Raw genomic sequence first — 24,953 nt, forward strand, 5'->3', positions numbered from 1 at the left:
ACCAATAGTAAACTAATAATATTAGCAATGAATTGCAATGCATGTGTCCGTCAGCGGGGCTATGGAGGAGAAAGGTTATTTTATTTGTCCTGCACGGCTGTACGAAGCACGCTGCTGCGCCTCCTCGAATCGGGTATGAACTAGCGACGCGATGCAGTCGACTAGTCAATCCGTTCACCGATTCAGATTCATCATTATGATTCTCTCGCTGTCAATGCATCTGCAGGAAGAAAATATATATTATATATCGATATAGATATACATATATATATTCAGTTATACGCCAGCCAAGTCTCATGGCGCACAGCAGAGATTGTTCTTCGCAGTCATATGCGGGACAAACCCTTCAGCTTCAAAAAGAGATGGGTCCAGAGATCGATACGGTGGAAGTTCTCAAGGAATGCGGTAAATCTCGCCCAGCAAATAAATTGGACTGCGACGGATGCTAACTTATGTCTATCTAGAAAATGGGACATATTACCCCCACAGATCAACTCTGGACAAGGAACTCCTGGTGAGAACTGCCCTATCAGTTCTTAAGGCTTGCGATTAATAATTCTTTCAGACACCGGATTTTCAAGCGACAAGTGTCATGTAACCACCATTTAGAACCATTCTCTTGCTACCTGCTAACGCCGACCAGCTTCGCATCTTCAAAGGCGATTGAGAGCTGGACCCTTCGACAACAGAGCAATCCCTTCCCTGCTGATTTCTGGCCCGTGGTGTCACGCGACTTGAACGGCCATTTTGGCTGTCAATACCATGAGGATGGCGCTGGACGTGTTGTTGGCCATGGTTAGTCTTTTTCTTTTCTTTTCTTTCTTTCTTCCCCCTCTTTTTTTTTTACCCTCACGCTGCGATTCCAGCGTTCTGAACTCTCCAGACTCGTGGAGCTGCTTCAAAATCAAGCAGGTCGATAGCAAGGACAGCCAAATCCAAATCACCTACGACTGGATGCAGATTGCTGTTTTCATCCGGATGCGCCTGGAGGGGCGTCGCCCGCTGGTTCTCTTCGTGGACTATCCAACAGAGTTGAGAGCAGCCCTGCAAGCTCGTCTCCCGGAAATCGACACGACAAATCCATTCGCGTGGCATGCTACCTTTATCAATGACATCAAACGGCTCTACGACCAATCGATCTGGTCTCTTCGCGACCTCGTGCGCGGAATCGAAAAGGTAGGGCCTGATATCCTATTTCTCAGCCTGCATAGCTCAGATAATGACTGATCGAACCCTAGAAACGGCATAAGACGTGGAACTGTAGATCAGATTTCCCCCGTCTCCACGATATTGGCAGACACATCATCCACTCGAATGAGACCATGGCTGTGTCCACGAATACCGTCGAGAGCATCATGCACGATTGCACCATCTTCAACGAAGAATGCCCTGGGCTTGGCTTGGGTGGAAATCCCAATCCACGATCCTCTCGACAGGTGCAGCAACGGCTGTTCTTGGGCTTGCAAGAGCTGCATGCGCTGAAAGCGCGATCCGTCTCGCTGAACGAGCGGCTGCAGAACGAGATCAATCTGGTCAGACCCATCAAAACTAAGGCCAATGCATGTCGTGTCGACAGACTGACAGATGCAGGCATTCAATCTGGTCTCCCAGAACAACCACGAAGTCGCCGTGGAGCTGGGAGAGAATTCCCGATCCGACAATGCAATGATGAAGACAATCGCCATCGTAAGCCTGGTCTATCTTCCAGGGACATTCGTATCTGTGAGTCGCATTTATCCATATCGCCCTGAAACATTCACTAATGATGGCAGGGCCTCTTTGGAATGAACTTCTTCAACTTCAACCCAAACAACGCCAGCTCCGGGGTGCAGGTGTGGACCGTGTCCGAAAACTTCTGGCTCTACTGGGCCATCACGGGCCCGTTGACCATTGCCACGATGCTGCTGTGGGCAATGTGGCACTACCATGAGAAGTTCCACTTCCGCTGGATACTGCGGCAGGTCTTGCGAATCAGGCAGAGTCGGAAAGATAGGTTGGCAGAGGAAGAGAAGGGGAGTATCTGGTGATTGTTCTACCATTATACCTATCTACAGCACGATCCCAAAAGTTTACACCATACCCCCTGTTTTCCTGCAAAACCTGCATATTTTATTTCATCATAATAATTCTTCTCAACATGATTATATGATAAGGATATTAATATAATTGATTTCCTAATAACAAAATCGATTAAATTTTATTTTTTGACACAGAAATGTTTTTATTAATTCAATTAATATTTATATTTAGTTTTTAGTCTTATAAAATTAAGTAAAGTGTTATCAAAAAAAAATTTTTTTAAAATAACTTACTTTTTATTATTTAAATAGGATTAGATTTTTTTATTCTGTCGTATCTATATATAAGAATATTTCTATTACCAAAAAAAATAAATAAAAGAAATTACTGAATTTATAATTCCCTTACTTATATCTTAAAATACATGTATATATTTTGACAAAATATAGATTAATCTCTACACTTAAATAGTAATATTCCCAGTCCTTCGCTCATATAAGTGAATCAAATCATTTTTACTTTTCTTTTTTTTTTCATGCTAAGCACCAGTGCAAAACTGCTTTGTCTAATCTAGTCGATTACCGTTAATCGTTACGTGTTAACTGAAAATGTATATATATCATCAGAAAATTCCACGATGTTTAATTATCTCCTTTCGAAGGAGATGCCCTCTGGACGGCAGAATCACCACTCGAGAATTCTGTTTGGTGGGAGATTCGTTTCCCCTAGAACAGGTTGACCATTACCATTTCTTGGAAAATCGTATTAACATTGTATTAATTATCCATTTTTTAACGTCATATAAATCATCAGATCTCAGACAATCGCATAAAATATTTCCTAACGAATCTTCAAGCCAGCAGTAGAAGAGGCTGGTATATATATATCGACTAATTATGTCCATCAACACCCCCCGCAAACTCAGTGAAAATGTCCAGTGGAAAAGCGTCCGCAATGGCCTGGTAGCCCGCCACATTCGGATGCAGATGGTCGCCCGAATCGTACTGCGGCGCCAGCACGGACGGATTCCCCGGGTCGCGCAGGATCTTGTCGAAGTCGATCACGGCGTCAAACACCCCGCTGGTGCGGATCCAGTTGTTGATGCGCTGCCGCGTCTGCTCGCGCACGGGGTTCGAGTACGGCTGGATGTCGGAGGCGTTGCTGCCGGGGGGCGTGCCGAAGGGAGTTATGGTGGCGGCGAAGAAGGGGATGCCCTGCGCGTGGATGCGTGCCGCGATCTGGCGGTAGGCCCAGATCAGGCTGTCGCCGATGGCCTGCTGGCTGGCTGGGTCGGGCGCTGCCTCGCCGATGTCGTTGACGCCTTCGAAGATCATGGCGTAGCGCACCCCGGACTGCGCCAGGATGTCGCGATCAACCCGGCTGATGACATTCGGGCCCAGTCCGTCCTGCAGGATGCGGTTGCCGCCCGCAGCCTGGTTGAGGACGGCGATGGAGGCGGTCGAGGGGTTTTGCTGCATCTTGTCGAGGACAAGGTCGGGCCATCTGTTGCAGTTTAGCTACAGCATGCTGAGTGATGGTGGTGCTGTACTCACCTGTTATCTTTATCGGTGTCGCTGCCTCGACCATCCGTGATGCTGTCTCCGATAATCCCCCACGCGCGTGCCGACGGCGGAGACCAGGCTTCGACTGCGCTGATGAAGTACCTTGAAGATGATCAGTATATCTTCTGCTATCAGATTTCTTCGAAAGGCTCTACCAGTGCTGCACGCTCTGCACCGACTCATCCGTCAGGTTCGTGGCACGGACATAGTTGCCAAACGTCATGCACGTGTCCTCACGGCTGCCGGGATGCGACGTGATGGCGCCGCCCTGCTGGCCCTCGGCCAGGTAGATGCTCACGCTGAGCACCGTCAGCGGCTTGACGGGGAAGTCGAGCGGATCGGACACGGCGAGACCGCCGTCGGGGATGGAGATGCTGGGCTGTCCGGAGAAGGTGACTTGCTGCAGAGTCTGCGGCTGGATGACGGAGGTGCCCTCCTGGTCGTCCTCCGGCAGGGCGATGGTGACCTCGGTGATGGTCAGGTTGGTGATGCCGAACGCGTTCGACACGCGCAGGCGCAGCTTCTCCGCGCCAAGGGAGACGCGGAACGTCTGGCGGACAGTCGAGTTGAAGAAGACGACCTCGCTGGTGTTCTGGTCTCGTGAGTATATAAGATGCCGCATAAGAGGATGTTTTCAACCTACAAATGGTGGTGGAGGAAGATTCGCCGGCTCCGTGAGCTGCGGCATCGCTGTCCACGTGTCGACCCAGTGCCATCCCGACTTGTTGAGTCGGGAAGTGTTGATGGTGACGATGCCATTGGAATCATCTCTGGTGTTCACAATGCCGGAGGGGGCTGCGTGGACGGTTTGGCCTTGAAATAGAGAGACCAGCAGGAGGAGGGGGAAGAGGAAGGTCGCGATGCGATCCATCTCGAGGCGATATACCTGAGGTATACGCCAGCAGCAGTCTGTACCTGAGCTTCTCAGGCAGGAGCTTTAAGATCTATTATAATCCACCTTGCACGGGAAAATTGCCCTTTCTATTCCTCCTGGCTGGCACATCCAGCTTTATATCGACGAGCGAAGATCGCATGTCTTTAAATATGCCAACCACGAGATAAATGACGACACCGACAGCTAACGACCGGCTAAATAGATTCGATGACCAATGCCATAACTACTGTAGTGTATGTAGTTCAGTACATGACTCAGCGACAGCGAATAGACAGGTCATGCCTATCCATTCCCTATACAAGCTTAAGCTGACTCGCTGCATCCTTCCTGTCCACGTGGGATTCAACCGGCTAAATCGAATGAGCGAATCTCCAGGAATGACAGATCATCAAGCTGAATTACGCTGGAAAACAAAGACCAAGCTTTTTGGCTGAGTATTAGCCTGAAGGTGATCGACAATTTAGTGTACGTTTCTGGAATATGGGGCCCCATAATGCGGGGAAGAAGCCACCGGAAAAAAAGAGAAAGAAAGAAAGAGAATACCTACGGAGTACTCTCCGAGACTAGTTCAGTTCGACAGAAGAATGGATTTTTCTCTCTCCTTCTATCTAGGAAAGCAATTGATCTGATCTGATCAATCCATCCATGTTGAATGTACTGTAAACACTTGGGGGAAGACGGAAAGAACGAATTCTTGAGTGAGGTCCTTACCTACCCATGTACTGTACAGTACTTGAATTGCTGGGGTACGCTGAATTAGGCTGTGAACAAAGCGTGGAAAAGTACTGTTATAGTACTGTAGCAAAGGATGTTTCAAAGATACTTTATCAATAAAAATAAAACTGATTCTTCGTTTAACAACCTAGATAATAAAACCTTTGTATGAAAATTTTGCTTTTATTAGAACCTAAGAATATATATAGTTTAAGTGTGAAGATAACCCTAATCCTGTCAAAAAATATATATTAGAAATACTGCAGGAAATTCGAAGGTCATAAAGTCCCCAAGCTGTTTCGTATAGAAAAATTCTTATTTGTATAGACCTATAGATATAATAAAATAAATAAAAAATCTTCATCCTATTTAAATAATAAAAAGTAAGCTATCTTCTTTTTTTTTCAAATTAATTTCTTTTGATAAGATTTATTTAATTATTAAGAGTAAAAGTGTACAACTAATTAGATATTGATTTAATCCAAAAAGGAAATCTACATAAAAAAGTTCAATCAGTTTTTAATGGAAAGTTTTTAATACCCTTACTATATAGTTATATTAAGAATTGTCATCACGAGATATCCAGGTTTCGTGAACCTTGACGACCCTGCTATACACTATATGTATTTAACTCCGGTTCTTTTGGTTTCTCTCGTCTAGATCGGTTGAACTTTCTTCCATATCGGCATTATTTTTCCTCCTCTATGTACTGTGCTGTACATCACACGAAACGGACGGAGTCAGCAATCCCTCTGAGATATGAGATAGATAGTATCTACAAGTGGAATTTGATTGATAAGTTTATCTCCTTTTTCCCGGTACTATGTGAGTTTTGTATACCTGTGGTACAATTCTCGGGCAATGTGATGTGATTGGCTGGACCGTGTCGTATAGAAAGTATGAGTTGAAATAGACCATTCTGTTAAGCAATGCAGCGATCCTCATCGAAATCAAAGAAATCAAGATTCGACACCGCTCAAATGTCTTCTTTTAAGCCTGAATTCGTGGCTCAGTCGTGCTTCTATCCCGTGCGGAGCTGCAGCTGCTATCTCCGTTATCCCCGGCGGGCTGGTGCGGGGAAGGCAAGAACAGGATGGAAGATTCTCACCAACTTGTTTTCAACAATCACCGTCTTTCGTCATTGATAGACCTCTTTAGAGAGACTCCCGAGTAATCTAGCACAATGCCCTCCGTGTTCCGCCCCCAGGCCACTGCTCTCATCACCGGCGCCGCATCTGGAGTCGGCTTTGCCCTCGCCCGGCTGTTCCGCGAGAAAGGCCTGCACCTCGCTCTCCTGGACAATGACACCGCCAGTCTGCAGAAGGCAAAGGAGATCCTGGCCGCCTCCAACCCTTCGTTGAAAACCGAGGCATACCCCATCGACGTCTCCGACCGGACCGCCTGGTCGACCGTCGCAACCCAGGTGCAGCAGGTCTTTGGCGGAGTCGACCTGTTGGTGTTGAATGCTGGCAAGAGCTACAAGGCGCAGGGACAGCAGGAAGTTGGGAAGCTGAAGCAATGGGAGGATCTTGAGTACTGGAAGAAGGTGAACTCCCGTCACACACCTTGAGGCTGGACGTATGCACTGACCATGTTCGATACAGACCTACGATACCAACGTCTACGGCATCCTGAATGGCCTCTCCGCGATCCTTCCCCTGGTGACTTCGTCGACTGACAAATCCCCCAAGTCGATCGTCCTGACGGGATCCAAGCAAGGCATCACCAACCCTCCCGGCGCCGCCAACCCGGCGTACAACTCCTCCAAGGCAGCCGTCAAGCTCATCGCGGAGCATCTGGCGTACGATCTGCGGTCTGACGCAGCGACCTCGCACATCTCGGTGCATCTGCTCATTCCCGGATGGACCTGGACGGGGTTGATGGGGAACGTCGGCCCCACGGACGAGAAGGAGGTCACGAAGCCCGCCGGAGCGTGGTACCCCAGCCAGGTGGCCGATTTCTGCGCACAGGCCATCGAGAAGGGCTCATTCTATATCCTTTGCCCGGACGGGGAGACCGATACCGCTCTGGACAAGGCCCGCATGCGGTGGGGAAGTGACGACGTGATCGAGGACCGACCGGCGCTGTCGCGGTGGGAAGCGAGCTGGAAGGACAAGGCGGCACAGTGGATTCAGGAGGAGGCCGCGAAGAGGAGGGGAAGCTGAAGTTGAAGTCTTGAAATACTACAGCATCCACAGTACGCGAGCTGTATATGATTCAGATGCTGTTCAGTTGTGTAAATGAATAACGTTTACGGTAGTAAGTATTGCCAAGAGGAATACGAGAAGTATAGAGTATATAAAGTGAGAGAGCTACGTACCTAGCACAGGAAACCCATAACATCAATATATTGTAGAGACCAGCTAGAATCATAGTATTGATATCTTGGAGGGTTTCTTTCTATATTATGTAGAGCCAAGGAGTTCAGATTTTGACAATAATAAATATATTTTATTAATTACCAAACTAACCCTATACTGTAGATAGTGTCTACCTACCTATGTAGGTAAATGTCTTCAATTTAAGTTACAGCGGGATGAAGAACCTTATGTACCTGTAGATAGGTAGGTAGGGACCGTAGAAGGTAGTTGCAGTTAAATGCAGTTTGAGCATGCTTTACGTAAAAGGTCCTCGTCTGACAATGAGTAAATACTGGCGGTTTATATACAGTCAAAGCAGAGTCCATTCCCCACGAAATCTGAATTTAATTAAAATAAGCGCGAGGTATATTTGCTAGCAGGGCGTCTTTATATAAGAAATGATAACCCCGAACTCAGCTCGATCGAACAATCAGGGAAATAATGTCCTCGACAAAACCGTTCGAAATAAGGCACAGGACCCAGGTGGTCTTTTACTCCTCATTAATAAGAATGTGTGCAAGCATGATTTCTGCACTAGAGATACCAATACCACTCCTGTCCTTGTGTAGAACAGTGCGCAGAATTCATGTTCAGTGATTCGATCTATTTAGTGGTCTGGGTTCATATATATGTACTTCATAGTTGAAGTTTCAGTTGAGGATTTTGGGATAGTTATCTTTGTTTACCTTAATAATTTGATATATTGATTGCATATCTCTGTTTTTAGTAGCAAATTACAATCATCCTGAGGCTAAGCTTCTGCTTTCAACCAATGCATGTATGTTCCTAAAGGGAGAAAAGTATTGTACTGAGCAGAAAACACAATCAGGGAAATTTCATCGACCTCATAATCCCATCAATCTGCCAAAGTCTCTAACCCCTGAGCACTCGGTTTCAGACATTCAGTTCAGGCTTTCTCCCATAGACAACATATCTTCGACAGTCAGCAGGCATCCTCAACTAAAAGTGGTTGAGACAAGCGAGCTTACACTTTGCAATACGCATGCAGGGACCTATCACGGAGCTGCTGCTTCACAAGCGCAAAATGCACCTGGGCTTCCTCAGGACTCCATCCCAGGACTTGGGTATATAGACGGAGACCATAGGCTTCAATGGTATCCTGTGCCTGAATGTACTGCCATTTCCCAATCTCCCTCAATTTGGGATCCTTCGGCCAGGGGCCCAGTGGTACCACGTAGACTTTCTCAGTAACATCTTCAAATCCTGCCTCCTGCATCCAAGGTTTTAATTCGGAAGAAATATCAACTTTTCTCCCAGTTGTCTCGCCGGCTTCCTTTAGGTTCTTTAGATATTGCATGTAAGGGGAATCCTCCTTGAGACTGCCGTCATCACTGAAGACCCATACAGGGGCTTCGACGACCTCGAAGTATCCATTGGGCTTTGTGTGAGTGTATGCCTGTCGGATCAACCAGCGCCAGTCTTTGACACAGCTATGCTCAGCATCAGTATTTATTTCACGGCTGAATTGTTATTTCTTCCATAACCGTCTAGAACATACCCCACCAGTGTCCGCGCATGGATGAAATCAAAATAGTTCTCCTCATGCATCCACTCCTTCTCGAAATCGTCGACCACGAACTCCAGGTTTGGCGGGACCCAGGAAGGCTGGATGGCACTGAGGTCATTACCGATGACACGTGCGGAAGTGAATTTGCTGGTCGTGTATCAGCATTCTTGTGCCATTGTTTTTTTTAATATGGGATTGTGTTTTTGCAGACTCAGCCATGTCGATTGCCCAGATGCCTGTTCCTGTTCCCAAGTCTAGGATCGTTTGGGGTTGTTTGATGGGAGCAGCGAAGAGTTCTCCACCGAGGATGAGCAGAAAGCTTGAGGGGGTCAGTAGGTACCCGTCTCCGAATATTATGGTTGATGACTGATGACTCACATGTGGTGCACCTGTACCACTGATTAGTAAGGAATGTTCTCAACAAAGAGCCCCAGTCATATCATATCAAGACGATCCTGCTCCGCAGCGTCATTTGGCAATCTTGTTAAGATCAGTCGGACAAAGTTTCATGCATATAGAGGGTTGATGGTGACGGTACATGTATTTTCCCTAATTTTTGTTGATTTCGTCAGCAAATCAAAGGGCTAGTCAACATGAAGAAGGGCCGTCATACTCCGTGCGCATGGTAGCGTCGTCCATTCTCATACTGATAATTCAATATGCTTGATGCAAGCGAAATAGTATCTGACATCGTGTCTTCATAGACACTGAAGTTATCCTGAAGTTCTGGGGGGAGAAAAAGTTTAGAGAAACCAATGGGTTAGATACTCTCCTACATCAGCAGCAAGTCCCACAGCTGCCCCGTCAGTGGGCTGTGGGATGTGCGAGTACTGGGAAGTTTCTGCCATGGTTCAAGTCAAGGCTGATCAACAGCTACCTGCTTATGACGAGATGAGAGGAGAGGAGAGGAGCAAGATCTGCTGGGGACGAGAGCAGCTATTTATGCCTTCGAAATGACAATAGCCAACCCCAATTTCACGAGACAAGCTCAGCCGAATTTACAGGGGTGACAGCAATTACAAAGGAAGAAATACTAGTGCAGGCAGATTTCCGTTCCGAACTACCTGCAGGATGAGCTAGCAACCCGTCAAGTCAAGTACTTGTTACGTTACAATTGTTGCCATGCTCGCTTGCTGTGCCGCATACTAGAGACTGACAAAGATGACAGGGTAGGAATCCCCGCCCTGCTGCCTTTTGTATACTAGTTCAAACGATACCATTCGATCCAATGACTGCTACTGCAGACCCATTTGGACTTGACTCCTCTTTCGTGATTTACGTCGCTGGATTCTCTTCGAAACCCAGGATCGAGTTCGCTCTCTGCGCAGCCGACGCGCTGCCCTTCAGTCTTGGAATTTGTGTCTGTGTCGAACTTCAATAATCCCATTGCCCTCTTGCCGTCCTCGGAAAGATCCTCGACTCCGCCTCGACCGATGTGCTGGCTATCGCCAACACCGCCGGCGAAGTCCGGTGGAGGGAGACCCCGCAGGAAGTTGTGCCGTTGTCGCTGCAAGTACCGACTGTTCACATCGCAGAGGGTGCCGCGGGGATATACAGCACGCTGGAATCGCCCTGTCCGCGATGCTCGCTCTCTACCATATGTGTGACGTCGCAGTGCCAGAAGACTGCGTCACCGGGACGGACGCGAGGAATCGAGACAAATCCCTGCGGGTTGATGTGTCCGTGGTCGGTAATCGTCAACTCCTGCCCTGCGCCCATGGCTGCACCGTGAAAGATGGGGCTGTCGCCGTCCACGACCCAGCGACCACTCCCGTCCTGTCGAACGAAGGGTCTCAAGATCGTGTATGCTGTTGACGCCAATAGATCAGGCGTCACACGGAGAGTTCCACAGCCAGGGGAACAGTCCGAAAGCGATAACCAGCTCTTTTGCTTCGTGAGCAGCCCTGTGACATGACATGAGTAATTCAAAAAGTCACCTTACCTGATAAGATCGAAACGCAGAGCAACCTCCCGGGCCGTGATACATGTCGACCGTGGCCATCAACCGGGCATCACGTCAAACGGATCGTGCTTCTCCCAGTCACCGCTGAGGATGCTCGAGTAGCATTTTCGGTACTCTGGATCCTTCCACCGCTCCAGCGAGCCGCCATCGAAGTGCGGGCCGAGATTGAATGATTTATCGCCTGGCTGGAAGTCGTCAGGAGACTGTGGTCAAGGATTTATTCAATTCACGCACCATACGCATCCGCAGTTGATCACAGTACGTGGCTGGCACTGACAAATCCACCGGATCTCCGGCCGGGCGGACCAGACTCAATTGAGCGCCGTCCGCATGAGCACATTCGGATGAGAGCGAGCCGCCAACTGCGCTTTGGCCCAGTACAGCTCGTAGACCTAGATATTGTCGGGAGGGAAGCCTTTGGTCGAGAACAGGTTCAGGGTGATATAATCCCGGATCTGCTGCTTCCAGTCCAGTGCCTGCTGTTCCATGACCACGCCTCGGACGATGATCGTTCCGCATCTTTTCAGCGCTGACTTGGCACGCTCCGGGAGATGGCCACTGTTGGCAGCTATGGCAGAGAACTCCACCTGCGGGATGACCTCCGGTTCGAGTAGTTTCTCGAGACGGTCAGGTGCTAGCCGTCGCAGAAGTCGATGCCATCCGTCCAGGATTGCATCTTCTCTTCCGTGCACGAGCTGTTGCTTGAGATCGGCAAATGTCGGTGGGAGACGATTGCTCTTGTTTGAAAGGGAGGATGGAGCCTTCGGACCGATTCGACTGGGCATGTGCTGTTGTGGACGCTCGGGTTAATCGATAGGCATGTGGTCCAGAAGGTGCCTGTAATCGAGACAGGAGTCTTCCTTGCAAAGCACCCCGTATTGCTGTCTCCAATACCATTTTACTGTAACCCCCAAACACTCCAGTCTGCTTAAAAAGGTTGAAGTGAATGAGGATAGACAGAGGAAGTTTAGCGAAGTTATAGTCACGTTGATATAGGAAGGTTACCCCGGATCCGCGGATCCAGCCGTTGCAGTACATGGTGGGGCCTGCCAAAACACGGGGTACAACGATGTTATTACCCGAATAGGTAGGTAAGTATATTTCACAAAAAAAAATAAGATAAACAAAAATGCACATGAACAAAAGGTTAGATTGAATTATCTGTCAGATCTGTAGATCCGTCATATTGAGACTATCTGGGAGCTTATGTACATACATATATGCGTAAAATTTCTCTATCTAATCTATCTCGCACGGGTAGTCAGAGATCTATATATAGGCCAGATAACAGCATAAGTAAATAACCTCCATTATAACCCACCAAATTGTAATTCATGGAGTCAGGCAGAATAACAGTCCCTTGGCATAGAGTAGATACCTAAATAAGAGGTAATTTAACTACGAATTATTACCTAGTTTCCCGATTAGGAAAGTATACCGCAAAAGTCCGGCATTGCTGGTTGACATTTATCATCCAGTTTAAGGACCTGACTGACGTATGTATGTATGTACACTAACTACAGTTCCCATCTACTACCTGATTCGTCTGAATGAATGAATTAATGGTCTGCAGGGACTAGAATGCTATTTTCAACGTCTACCTAAAAGTGGCTCTATTGATTCTATCGGCAAGCAACGTTCAGAGGAAACACACACAGAAAGATATATATAATCATCTATTAAACACAATACAGTATGTGATCGGATCTAACTGATCTGATTCTTCTCGTCAAGAATGCGAGAAATCTCAAAGGGTGAAAAATATTGAAATAAAAATATTTACATACATTATCTAGCGAAGAAGCTTTCTATATATGTAGTGTGTATACAGTACAGTACAGGCCATGAGGAGAATAAAATAAAAAAAGAAAACAAAAAGAAGAAGAAGAAGAAAACAATAAATAGAGGAATAAAATAAAAAGAAAAGAAATGTAAACAAGGACATAATATACAGAAGAGAAGAGAAAAGAATTAATTTCGTCATCAGGAAGCTACCTCCTCGACAGCCACTCCGTCTCCCAATGCTTCGTCCCGTCCGGATCCACAGACCGACAGTACCGCAGGCGGATATTCGGACTGCTGGGGATGACCTTGACCTGCGCGATCAGGATGCGAGCTTCTTCAGGAACAGGCTCACCCGGCGAGAGACCTTCCGACTCGATCGCGATGAGCCGTTCCAGGACAACAGCCGTGTCAGGCGTCTGCCAGATGCCCTCCTGGCGCTGCCACCGGCGCAGCAGCGACAACGCCACCCGTCGAATCGACCAGTTGCGGCATTTGTAGCTGCAGTAGAACAGCGGTGGGATTACCCCCGTCTCGACGGAGAAGGTTGGCATCGCTGCGGCCGTTCGAACGTCGCCAGCAAGCCCACAGGGATCTAGCAGGGCTTCGGCCAGTCTGACAACTCGGTGGAACCGCTGCTCGAACGCATCAAACTGCATCTCGCTTTGGCGATCGTGTGCGGCGTTCATGATGTACACCGTTTCGCTCCATAGTTGGAGCACGATCACGGTTCGGGTGTCTTTGGCAGACAACGACAGGGCGTGATGCTCAAGAAACGTGTTCAACTTGCGGTTCCACTGCTGTAATTTGCAGGACACATCTGCTCGGATTCGTTCGCGGAGTTGGCATGCCACGGCCGACTGGCACATCCGCCGCTGCTCGTTCTGCATGGCACGTCCGATAAGGCTGAAGAGCAGACTGCTTGCTTGGTCCAGGCTGTCGATCTGAGCCGGGATGTCGATGCTCTCTAATCTGCTCCGGACTGGTTCCTCATCTGCGGCAACGACAACGAACACATCGTCGTCGTCTAGGTTCGCGAAAGTTGACAGGTACAGCTCCATGCGAGCGAACAACTTGACCAAGGTCGATGCCATCGAGCTGCCCGACCTGGAAGAGCCCAACATGCCGGTTTGCTGCCATTCGCGCAGCAGGCGGACGCCAACGTGGTAATGGGAAGTCGCCGTGGCGGCGTCGCCTTGCAGGAAGGCAAACGAGATCAAGAGGATGCAGGTGATCAATGTCGTCTCCATATGGCGGCTGCCACTGCCCAGCTGATTCCGCAACAGGGCGATCGCCTTGTTGCATTGTTGAAGGGGGAATGCATCGTCCCGGAGCTTCTCGTCTACGGCGAGACTCTCGAAATTCCGATGGAGAGCCCCCAGGGCAATGGCTGCGTGCCGGATGGCTGGTTCAACCTCGCTGGCTTGCGGGACGAGTCGACACCAGAAGTCGTCATGAAAATAGCCGGCGCATTGGACGGCGGTGTGGTTGCGAAAGAAGTCGAGGTAACCGCGCTCTCGATCGGTCAGATACCAGTTGTTGGTCGGAATCGCGTGGAAGCCAGCCACGGTGGACGAGTGTAGATGTTGTAATGTGTAAGGGGAATCCGATGGTAGTAAGAGTGACGAAGAGCCCACAACCGCAGCAGGAGCAGAAACAGTAGCATCACCACCCTTCCTTGAACGGGTCCTGGGAAGAGGCAGTGGTTGATAACCGTCGCATTTCCGACCGGTGCTGGTACAGCGGAGACCTGTTCACGCTCAGCAATTGTCGCGATAAGATGATGAGATAAGCTTACAGTACGGTCTTGTCTCGTCGCATTTCTTGTGTCGGATCCTAGGAGACGAGACTTTAGTAGCCAGACGCAACAGGCTTCAGGATACAAATGTATGCTCTAACGATAACAATATCTACAACTGCAGAAGAAGATGGACAACGTACTTGCATGTGATACACCCCGTCCGCACCTTGGGACGGCTGGCGCGCGTCCGTTTCTTCTTGACGACGTTGTCGGATCCCAACGGCATGACGCTGTCGATATTTGACTCAGGAAACCACTCAGATGCCTGGTCGGAGTGATAATGGAGTGATGGCTAGGCGTGGCTGGACAGTGGCTTTCGGACACGGCAAGGAAGCAACACTACCGTGAGCACTACCGCGAGAACTACCGATCGATCTGAATTGACTGGTGACCAAGACCATGCCGCGTATTTGAATCTGCTGAAGGGAGCAGGTGTCAGGTTCGATTGCTCGATCCTGGCTAGACTGTTGGGCGAGGAGAGAGACCTGATAAGCGAGGGCGTATAACTTCACGTCCTCTGCCCCCAATGGGCCAGCACCACACCAGCCAGTCAGGACGGCCAATCCAACAGGCTGGCAGCCTGATCTCTCTGGTCGATATAATTATCTCGATCCGGAGGAACCGATCTGTGGCCGGATTCTAGAAAAGCCAACGGCAGTTTCTTCCAACGTCTTTGCTTGGGTGACCTCCACCATCAATCCTCATCTCCATAGGTTCGATGTGCAGATAGCCCTTTCAACGGTTTGCCAGGGGCAAAAATAACCATAGTTAAGTTGCAGGATGGCGGAGATAGCTTAACCCTTATTTTATCTTATCTCCGTTGCCCGCAAGGCCCCCCATTTCCATTCTAGGTATTTCTCCATGAACCAACGCCTTGCCCAACCATTGCCGGGCTGCTCTTGAAACCAATTCAGCCTCTTGCCGAGATTGGGGGACTTGCTATTTTTATCTACAGTAATACTTCCAGTTGTAGTCGGATTCGACTACTGTAACCTTATTTAGTATATATAGAGGGATCTACAGGCCATAATTCTGCCTTATACAGTATCTATACTTATTTAGCCATATATATAGTATATCTAATAGATATAAGTATAAGCGTAGGAGAATCAGCTGTCCAAAACCCCCTTACAGACTTTATGCTGGTACAGACAGATACGAACGGACTATATTAGGTGCAACCCCATCCCTTATATAGGGTCGTACTATAGTCAAAATCTTAATATCCTACTCTGGGGCTGCAACCTGCATAACACGTTTGAACTACAGAGTACATACATATACCGATGTACTGTGTGCAGTCTATGGACATGGACATAATTTTGTTATAACTTTGCCCTAGTTAAAACACGCTGCTTTCTCCAATGGGCAGTGCCATGACAGTATAAATTCTATTACCTGGATTGATTTGATTGACAAGTCAAAGAAAAACAATTATAAAACTAATGTCAAATAAAAAAATATGTTTCACTACCAACAAGTCCTCTGATTTAAAATAGCAGCATTCAGGAACCGGAGGGCGTGGGGGCTGCTAAAACGAAAATATGTCTGTCCATAGACTACTTCTACACTGTTAGGTACTTTGGTACTCTGTTGGTATATTATATTTATTAGGTGTGATCTGCCCCTGCAGAACACAAAACACGACCAACTCTCTTCATGCATGCTACTTTCTTTCCCAAGTAGTGATCTACCAACCACTTGACGACCCCCAGCTAGCTTGCTATTTCAATTCATTAAGTTGGGTATATTTATACGTAGCCTTCTTATAGTACGTACGTACATATATACTTATATATGCATGTACATGACTCAGCCCGGTACCTATTATGCAGGGACTATATATGTTGGTAGGTGTCTGACCGGTTAGTTAGCGGAGATCATAATAAACGAACAGAATGGTTGCTAACTATATATAGTATATCAATCAGTATTAGATCTATCTACCTGAGAATTATTAGCTGGCGATTGTCACTCTAATGAAAGAACAATAGCAGATGCTCGGATTTCTAGCGACTTGACTTGAGAGTGAGATACCAGTCAGTACAAACATATATAGGCACATATGGATCAAGAGCAAGATTTCATGGTGGTCTGGAATTCCTATTATCATTGAATTGAATTCTACACACTGTTCTACATACACATGCTATCAACCAAGGCAAGAACAGTATTGGACTGGTATGACTCATGCAAGAAATTATGCACATACTCTCCTGATGAGGCCAGTGGGTTCGGGCAACAGGCGCGCGTTTATTTCCATAATGATGATAAGAATAAAATTTTGTCAAACTTTCGTGCAGGGCTGTACAGTAGGAGGTAAAACATCTCAATGTAATATATAATTAATTAATCAACTGCAGATATTTCCTATACACCCGATGGCCACCTGCCTTGTTGATGATATATGTATGTATTAATGAATGCTAACCGAGCGATATTAATTAATTACTACTAAGTCCTTATAGACATCAGGAACATAGATAGATCATCAAGGATCATCACATGTGGGCATAACATTAGTTCTTTCGTATCAGACAGCTATTACAAGTGGAAGGAGGGACATCATTGATAAAAAAAATCAGTCAAATGAAGTAAGAACTCCTGCAACGATGCTGCAGAATGTGATCAGCCAACTCAGTGGAATGGGCTTCCGACTGAGATTGCCGGCTCCTAAAAAGAGAATGGGAGACGAGCTCGAGGGGCTGGCACTGGAGACCATACTAGCAGTCACGGTGCCTAGACCGGTGGTCCTGCTGCGAGTCCCTGTAGAGGACGTAGCAACAGTAAGGGTTTCCGAAGGTGCACTACCCGCCGTGCTGCCACTAAATATGCCCACGCTGCTAGTTGTGCTTGCGCCGCTGCTTGCACCCACACCGGTTGTGCTGGCACTGCCGGTGCCCACGCCCACAGTACTAGTTGTGGCCGCTCCAGAGCCCCCTGTAGATGCAGCCGGGGTAGACGCTTCCGTCGTGCTAGTGCTTGTCACTGTCGTAAGTGTGGATGGAGTTGCTGATGACACAGAACTTGACACTGGAGATGTCGTGGCGACTGGCGAGCTGGTAGCAGTACTGATCCCCCCTGTCGGAGTTGTTGATGACTCTGGAAACGGAGAGGTTGAAGAGCCGTGAGGCACCGTGTCACAGTAAAAAAGGTACTGTTGGAATTGAGGCAAGGGACCAGGAGTAACGCTACCATTTGAATGTGCCCGGATGCAGTCATTGCAATCGTTGAGCTTAATTGTGAATGCGGAGCCTGGGAGGCACAGAGAAGGCGTTTTCCCCGTATGCTCTGCCTCGATCATGACTTCGTCGCACTCGTAATAGCAAACGCCCGGAACTTGAAGGGCACCGCTTGCTTGCCGTTTACCCAGAAACTGACCCCATCGTCCAGAGCTGCGCTTCTGGACTTGCGTGCCTTGGACCTGCGTTCCCTCAGGGAATGCAAATATACCATAGTTCAGACCAAATTCCGTGGGGTCGAGATTGAAATATCCCGGCGTGACATTGAATTTACCGATCTGATTAGGAGCCCAGGGCTGATTTGGAAGCAGCTTGGGGCTGGGTATACACTCATCTGGGCTACAGACATATGTGTCGGCCGGGGGTCCTTTCTCGAAATTGCAGTCAACGCCAGGAGGATTCTTAGGATGGCAGAGGAACCCAGGCGGACAACCCCAGGTGTAGTCGGTCGGAAGTGGTGCCGGGGGGGTATATGTTGGGTTGAGAGTGCGGCTTGGGCAGATTGTCAAGGTCACTGTGCCAGTAACCGAAACCGTTTGGCCTGTTGTATGGCAGTTGTCAGCATCTCGTCTTGAAATTAGCATTTTAAAACTGTTCCTGTCCCATCTTGTCCATAGTGCCAAAATTTTAACGCTAATACAAAGGTTGAGAAGGTTAGGGTTACTAACCAGGACTTGTGGTGGATTCCCCAGGTACAGTAACAACAGTAGTTGTGGTGACAGTTGACGTTGTCCCAGGCAGGGTAATTGTTGTCGTAACAGTACTTGCAGGAACAGTCGAGGTTGTTCCAGGCAAGGTAGTGGTGCTCGGAGGCAATGTTATGGTAGAGGTTACGGTGGATCCAGGCAGAGTAGTTACTGTTCCTGTAGCAGTCACCGTTGTAGGAGGCAGAGTTGTTGTCGCTGTAGTTGTTGAGGCTGGAAGAGTGATTGTCGAGGGGGGTAGTGTCAGTGTAGTTGGTGGAATGGTACTGACGGTGGTAACTGTTGTACCCGGCAAAGTTATGATACTGACAGTAGTCACCGTCAAGGTGGTTCCAGGCTCCGTAATAGTTGTACCAAGGGTGACTGTGTCTGTTTCACCAGGAGCGGTTATAGTTTCGGTAATATCATCTGTCGTTGATACAGTGACAGTTGTACCAGGTAGGGTAATGCTTGTTCCCGGAAGTGTGACCGTATCGGTTGCTCCAGGAGCAGTTACAGTTTCGGTAATATCTTCTGTTGTTGACACGGTAATAGTTGCACCAGGTAGGGTAATATTTGTTCCCGAAAGCGTGACCGTGTCTGTTTCTCCAGGAGCAGTTATAGTTTCCGTAATATCTTCTGTTGTTGACACCGTCACAGTTGCACCTGGAATAGTGGCGGTCTGGCCAGGGAGGGTCGTGGTCTCTGTCAGAGTTGTCAACAATGTTGTTGGAACGGTGGTCGTCGTGGTCGTTCCAATATCCGACGTGATTGTGGTAGTGACAGTGTCCGAGATCGTGGTCGGAATGTAAGAGGTAATTGTAGTCCCCAATGTTTCCTAGGTGGTTGTCAGCGTCGAGAACTCGATACAGAGGCTGCCATCACTTCGGCAAGGTCTGTTACCGTCTCCGTCTCCGTCTCAGTCTCAGTCGTAGGTTTCCCCCACTGCAAAATGGTTAGCTGGAGAAGCTTGCGGTCATGTAATTCTTACCGGAGGAGACGGTGGCCACCAGCCGTCCGAATTCTGATATACCCGATTAGAAACCTGGAATTCAACACATCGCTGGCAGAGGTAATTGACTTACAGAGCAGGTCGTTACAGTCACCGTCTTCCAACGCTCGAAAGTAATCGTCTCCCAAAGGGTGATGGTGATTCCGATGCTAAGATCCAAGTCGCCATTGTCGGTTCCGTTGTCGACCGCAGCAACAATTGGGAACAGGGCAACTGCGCCCGTCAAAGCGGGCCAACTGAGCCTCATGGCAGGCGAAGACTGGATTCAACACAACCTCAACGGGAGTGCTTCAACGCAGTGGTGAAGACCGTCGACGACGTGCAGCCCGAGGAAGGGAATAAAGACCAGGGACCGTTGAGGCGGAATCGAGGTTGAAAATATTATGTTGGCGCCGCGTAGGGCTCGTTCCCTGCGGCTCATCCATTGCGCAACTTCAGAGCTATCCTTGTTAGGTCGATGGGATCTATTGAACTTTGAGTTAGGTCGCATCGTAAGCATAGATTAAAAGTGTCTTGGTTGTTCCAATCATGAACTCCTGGGCCTTCTAGGGCGGCGGGGAATGGACAGTGCGTCCTTTTAGCTGCTCCGAAAATGCGTGCGGTAAAAATCTTAGACATGCAGTGACAGGGGTGGAGTCTCGCTCTCTGGCGTCATCAGGTCGACGGGAACGAACCTGCGGAGCATCCAGATTTTGCTCAATGAGCTAAGCAGCGTTGAACGACCTCATCTAGATTGCGTTTTTACGTACTTCTCCCCTGCCGCGATCAGGGTCGCTTCGTCCAGGTCCAGGACCATTTGCCTGTTTATCCTCGCGTTGACATGGGGGAGAGTGTTGATCGGGAGAGATCAAATGGGGGGAATCCCTGCCGGAGGGCTTTCACTCAGCATTCAATCTCGCAGACGGACCTGCAAGGCTTCGACGGCCGACTGGAGGCCGACATGACAGCGGGAGGGGCTGGGTCGTTTGACGTGGCAGGATATACGAGCCGTGCCGTGTGCGAACACGAACAGCTGCCGAAAACGTAGACGACCAGACGTACCCCGCTCAATCGATCCAGGTCATCTTGTGAGAGCCTCATGGATGTAACATGGTGCAGACACTGCCGGTTCTCTCGGGCCCTGGACTAGCAGCAGCCGACGCGACTCCAGCTTGTCGTTCATCAGTCTAGCACGTCGTCAATAACTGCATGACAACTCGTAATGCTGACACCCGGATGGAAGGCGCTCCACTAGGGCTGAGCAGCTGATGAGACCAGGAACTGGCATGTTAGGTAATATTTAGCTTGAAGGGGGAGATTGACGGACAAAGATGACTCGAGTAACATGACTGGCGCATCACATGTTTGTCCCGCCCATGTCATGCAGTAGCGGGCTGCTTAGTCATGCTCCTGCCCAATCGACACGCGAAGCACAACACTGCAATGATTAATGTCTCCTCGATCACCATGGCTGCCGGCTCTCGACTAACCTCGCTGACGGTAGAATGCCGTTAGTCCGCTGCTGGTCGGCCATGGCGGCCTTTCTATCGCTGCCAGTGGTGCCTCGTGCATCGTACGGCTGCAGTGGTGTCTGGATCCGGCAAAAGACTACAGAAACCAATCAATCCAGTCCCAATCAGAACACCGCTGCTTATACTCACGGTGAACCTGACGGGCGTCAGCGTCAGCCTGGTGGTCACTGCGTACGGAAAATACTCTCTGATGTTGCTGCTCGAACCTCCAGCCGGGCTGTGCGGCGATCCCAAGGATAAAGTCCATTCCCTGTGCTCATCCCAAGCCCCCCACCCCGGACATTCGCCATTTTGGGAGAGGTCGAACTTGATCCTTCCAAACCTTTTGGATCGACGTCTGCCAGCTCCCGATTCATGGCCAATTTGGACGGCGATGATCACGACCACCAAGTCTGGTGGATGGGTGCACAGTTCGCACGCCGACCGATGTGAGTGAAACTGTCGTTGCAGCTTGATCTGGACCGCTGTGAGATTGCATCGCTTTCCACGATGTGGCCTCAATTCCTCGAGAGTGCGGCTGCCTTGGCGCTCGTCGGCAGTGCGCTGGCCTTGGACTGGCAAACGTCTGCTGTCAATGTGAGCATGTGCAACTGGGATCAATTTCGAGGTAAGGAAATCGCGACAGCCAGACCATGTGCCGTTGACGACTAAAAATTACGGCGCAGCGAACATCATCCACGACACAATCTATCTGGACGGAGGATCTCTATGGTGGCAAGTGTATGTTTCCGACAGCAATGGCTGGGCATCGACAGACGACTGACCCAACGGCAGGGGACTGTCGGACGGACAGGATGATCCGCCCCAAGAAGGTATTGTGTCTTCTCTCGCTCTCCTCCACAGCAAAGAGCCTAGCTAACCGGGGTCAAGACAATATCGACGGCCTGGTCTATACCCTCAACCTGGGGCAACCCTTTGACCAGACGACGAATCTCACCACATTGTTCCAAGCATTGAACAAGACTGGGGGGCTCGCCAGCAAAAACACTGCGCCGACCTATATCGATGGCGTGATGTTCGCAAACGATGATGAGCTGATTCTCTACGGGTAAGACCGTGCTCGCTCATCCCAGATATGTCGCTCACAGAAGCTCTACAGGGGCCTCACAGTGATCGACAGCCAAGAGCCTCTCGCGGCAAATGCTATCTTGGGCTATGAAGCATTCCCATACGGACCCGAAAGAGCATCCTGGGCGCCTGGTTTTATTGAAACGACGCTGCCTCAGAATGTGACCCGGTATGTCACCAATGGCGCTGGTGTTTCCGCGCCAAGCGAAAATCTTGGATTCTACTTCAGCGGGATGCGGGCACAGGATTGGGGACTGATTCAGGATATTAAATTTGCCAATACCACTGCAAACACTCTTATCACAGTTGACATGTCTGTCATGGGGGAAGAGACGTGGACAAACGACACGCTGCCAGATAACATTCTTGGTCGAGCCAATGCTGAGCTGGTGTGGTTACCGGTGTCAGAGTCGGGGGCTCTGGTCGCAATCGGAGGAGTGATCTACCCCGAGTCGCTAACGGCGGCTCGGGAACTGACAGACGCTGAGGCCGCTGCCAGTGTATGCTGACCCTCTCTTGTCATTCGGATCAACCTCTCACTGCATGCAGAGTCGAATCAGTCCGACCTTCATGGAAACCGTGTCTGTCTACGATGTGGCGAATAAGCGATGGTAAACATCCTCCGTCCTCGACCCCGTCCATTGTGCTGACCCGGACTAGGTACCAACAAAATACAACAGGTGATATTCCACCTCAATTGACGCTCTTCTGTTCTGTGGTTGCCGCAGCCCAGGACGGGAGTTCCTTTAACATCTATATTTACGGAGGATACAATGGGATCAACGCGACGGATATCCCTTCCGACGACGTGTATGTTCTCTCCGTCCCGTCATTTACCTGGATCAAAGTATACGACGGACAGGTCGGGCATGGTCGCACTGGACACAAGTGTATCAAAGTATACCCGGATCAAATGTTTGTCATCGGGGGCGTATACATAGACCCTAGCGTCTGCCTGGACGGTGGCATTATTCAAGTCTTCAATCTGAATACGGTCACATTTCAAGATTCCTACAATCCGGAAAACTGGAGTGACTATGAAGTTCCAGCTACGATTACTGCTCGGATTGGTGGAGAGTAAGTATTATTATCATCATTCTCTGCTTCTTATTTGTGTATTTACTAAGCGTCGCAGTGGCAAAGGTAATGCTACCAAGACCGCTCCATCTGCCTGGAATGACGACGGTCTTTCTTCGTTGTTCGCGACCAAGTACACCAAACCTATTGCGACTTATTACCCATACAAGCCTGTTAATTCATCGACCCCAACACCGAGCCCGACTCCCACCGGTCCCGTTATAGTGCAGCAAAAAAGCAGTAGCGGATTCCCCGGTTGGGCTGGTGCCATCATTGGAGTCCTGTTGGGCATGCTCATCCTCGTGTCATTGATCGCCGGCTGCCTGTTGTACCGACGGCGCAAGCTAGGCTCGGGATACGGATCCAACGCCACGGGTCACCGGTCATGGATCATGAACTGGCTGTACGCCACACACCGGGCGAAATCGTCCATGCAAACGGCCTCAGAGCTTGGGAACACGGAGAAAGACTTGTCGGGGACTGCTTCGCGAGCTGTATCGCCTATTTCCCGCACTTCAATCCCACGAGAAGCCGCTAGTTTACCAGTGCATGAGCTGGAGAGTAAGTATCACACATGCTATCTTCTTCTAAATTTCAGTAATAATTGATGTGCTCACCCATGTTCATCAGCGGGTACTTCAACGCGCTTCGAGCTCCCAACGGAATTCAACACGCCTGCCAATTATCATCCTCCTCCTCATCATTACCATCATCGACACACGCCATCCCTCGATAGTGTGCTCTATGGATCCACCGACCGAGCTCCCTCCGAATCAGGAGATTCTGAAGCCAGTTCCCAGTCGACGCGACCTGCGCATCGCTATCAGAACAGTGACCTGAGCAGCAGTCCGCTGTCGGATATTTCCGAACTCCCGTCGGAGGAATCGAGGCACTCGCGTCATATCTCGGATGTATCTGGCGGTGATGCAGATGCGGAGGGTGTTATTTCAGAAGCTGAAGGCGATACGATTGGAGTCTCGAAATGAAAAGGGAGAGAGAGGAGACACAGTAGCTGTACAGCTACAGCAAGCAAGATATCCCTAAAGGGATTCTATTCGACTTAATTAACGACCAAACCAAATCGCATGGCATGTCACGCGTCGTAATGTCCTAATTTATCACGATTGAATATTTCTGTTTGTTCATGTATGTATGTACACATTTTTACGAGCCATGTCTGTATCAATCCATCCACCCACGCTCACAGCATTCGTTACTTGCCGTCTTTCCCCGTTCTCATTCTCATTTGTTTCGGAGACCAACATACACACACACACACACATTTGACGATTGGACGTTACTTTCATCAACAGCATCAATAGAGGAGTTTAGTGCATTGTTTTTTCTTATTTAATTAATGACCTTATCTGGGAGAGACCCCTAGTTACTACAGTATCATCTCCTTGGTAATGTCAGCATCAAAGTTTATCTTGAGTTGTTACCAGGATTTTTTTTTTGACTATGAAGTTTATTCTACAGAGTCTACTATTAGCAGTGTTCTGTTCATATGTGGGATTTGGCAGTTGCGCTTAGTCGACCAGCTTGCTTATATATATATATATATACATATATATATATAAGACAAAGGATTTTTTTTAAAAAAAAAAAAGTCAAATAAACCCATAAAACCAAAAATAAACTAATATCTACGTACTCTGTAGTTAATTTTTTTTTTAAAAAAGGAACCCGATCGAAAGGGCTGACGTCCACCGGCGCCCTGCCTGTCCACGTAACGA

General features: G+C 48.8%; 8 protein-coding genes across 8 annotated transcripts; 4 read left to right on the plus strand and 4 right to left on the minus strand.

The window, feature by feature from the left end:
* Nucleotides 1-296: 296 nt before the first annotated feature.
* On the plus strand, nt 297-2,027 carry VTN77DRAFT_1927 (uncharacterized protein; the record flags this gene model as incomplete). Its single annotated transcript, XM_069417712.1, has 8 exons — nt 297-405; nt 465-514; nt 566-594; nt 644-795; nt 884-1,176; nt 1,239-1,532; nt 1,591-1,722; nt 1,773-2,027. The coding sequence occupies 8 exons, from the start codon at nt 297-299 to the stop codon at nt 2,025-2,027; spliced, it is 1,314 nt and encodes a 437-aa protein (XP_069279713.1).
* An 882-nt stretch (nt 2,028-2,909) lies between these two features.
* On the minus strand, nt 2,910-4,452 carry VTN77DRAFT_1928 (uncharacterized protein; the record flags this gene model as incomplete). Its single annotated transcript, XM_069417713.1, has 4 exons — nt 2,910-3,522; nt 3,573-3,683; nt 3,737-4,173; nt 4,225-4,452. 4 exons carry the CDS (start codon nt 4,450-4,452, stop codon nt 2,910-2,912), a joined length of 1,389 nt encoding a protein of 462 aa, XP_069279714.1.
* Nucleotides 4,453-6,373: 1,921 nt separating this feature from the next.
* On the plus strand, nt 6,374-7,355 carry VTN77DRAFT_1929 (uncharacterized protein; the record flags this gene model as incomplete). Its single annotated transcript, XM_069417714.1, has 2 exons — nt 6,374-6,736; nt 6,795-7,355. The coding sequence occupies 2 exons, from the start codon at nt 6,374-6,376 to the stop codon at nt 7,353-7,355; spliced, it is 924 nt and encodes a 307-aa protein (XP_069279715.1).
* Nucleotides 7,356-8,444: 1,089 nt separating this feature from the next.
* VTN77DRAFT_1930 (uncharacterized protein) lies at nt 8,445-9,297 on the minus strand (the record flags this gene model as incomplete). Its single annotated transcript, XM_069417716.1, has 4 exons — nt 8,445-8,484; nt 8,540-9,001; nt 9,070-9,225; nt 9,290-9,297. The coding sequence occupies 4 exons, from the start codon at nt 9,295-9,297 to the stop codon at nt 8,445-8,447; spliced, it is 666 nt and encodes a 221-aa protein (XP_069279716.1).
* Nucleotides 9,298-10,813: 1,516 nt separating this feature from the next.
* VTN77DRAFT_1931 (uncharacterized protein) lies at nt 10,814-11,214 on the plus strand (the record flags this gene model as incomplete). The annotated part of the gene is made up of 2 exons (XM_069417717.1): nt 10,814-10,972; nt 11,041-11,214. 2 exons carry the CDS (start codon nt 10,814-10,816, stop codon nt 11,212-11,214), a joined length of 333 nt encoding a protein of 110 aa, XP_069279717.1.
* Nucleotides 11,215-13,032: 1,818 nt separating this feature from the next.
* VTN77DRAFT_1932 (uncharacterized protein) lies at nt 13,033-14,850 on the minus strand (the record flags this gene model as incomplete). The annotated part of the gene is made up of 3 exons (XM_069417718.1): nt 13,033-14,573; nt 14,622-14,659; nt 14,765-14,850. 3 exons carry the CDS (start codon nt 14,848-14,850, stop codon nt 13,033-13,035), a joined length of 1,665 nt encoding a protein of 554 aa, XP_069279718.1.
* A 2,355-nt stretch (nt 14,851-17,205) lies between these two features.
* On the minus strand, nt 17,206-19,808 carry VTN77DRAFT_1933 (uncharacterized protein; the record flags this gene model as incomplete). The annotated part of the gene is made up of 5 exons (XM_069417719.1): nt 17,206-18,407; nt 18,535-19,387; nt 19,453-19,494; nt 19,541-19,573; nt 19,635-19,808. The coding sequence occupies 5 exons, from the start codon at nt 19,806-19,808 to the stop codon at nt 17,206-17,208; spliced, it is 2,304 nt and encodes a 767-aa protein (XP_069279719.1).
* Nucleotides 19,809-21,561: 1,753 nt separating this feature from the next.
* Nucleotides 21,562-24,203, plus strand: VTN77DRAFT_1934 (uncharacterized protein; the record flags this gene model as incomplete). Its single annotated transcript, XM_069417720.1, has 9 exons — nt 21,562-21,679; nt 21,738-21,792; nt 21,847-21,884; nt 21,943-22,120; nt 22,172-22,640; nt 22,690-22,751; nt 22,801-23,217; nt 23,276-23,778; nt 23,848-24,203. 9 exons carry the CDS (start codon nt 21,562-21,564, stop codon nt 24,201-24,203), a joined length of 2,196 nt encoding a protein of 731 aa, XP_069279720.1.
* Between the last annotated feature and the right edge of the window lie 750 nt (nt 24,204-24,953).

The sequence above is a fragment of the Rasamsonia byssochlamydoides genome (genome assembly GCF_041956645.1).
Source record: "Rasamsonia byssochlamydoides strain NRRL 3658 unplaced genomic scaffold VTN77scaffold_15, whole genome shotgun sequence".
Lineage (NCBI taxonomy): Eukaryota > Fungi > Ascomycota > Eurotiomycetes > Eurotiales > Trichocomaceae > Rasamsonia > Rasamsonia byssochlamydoides.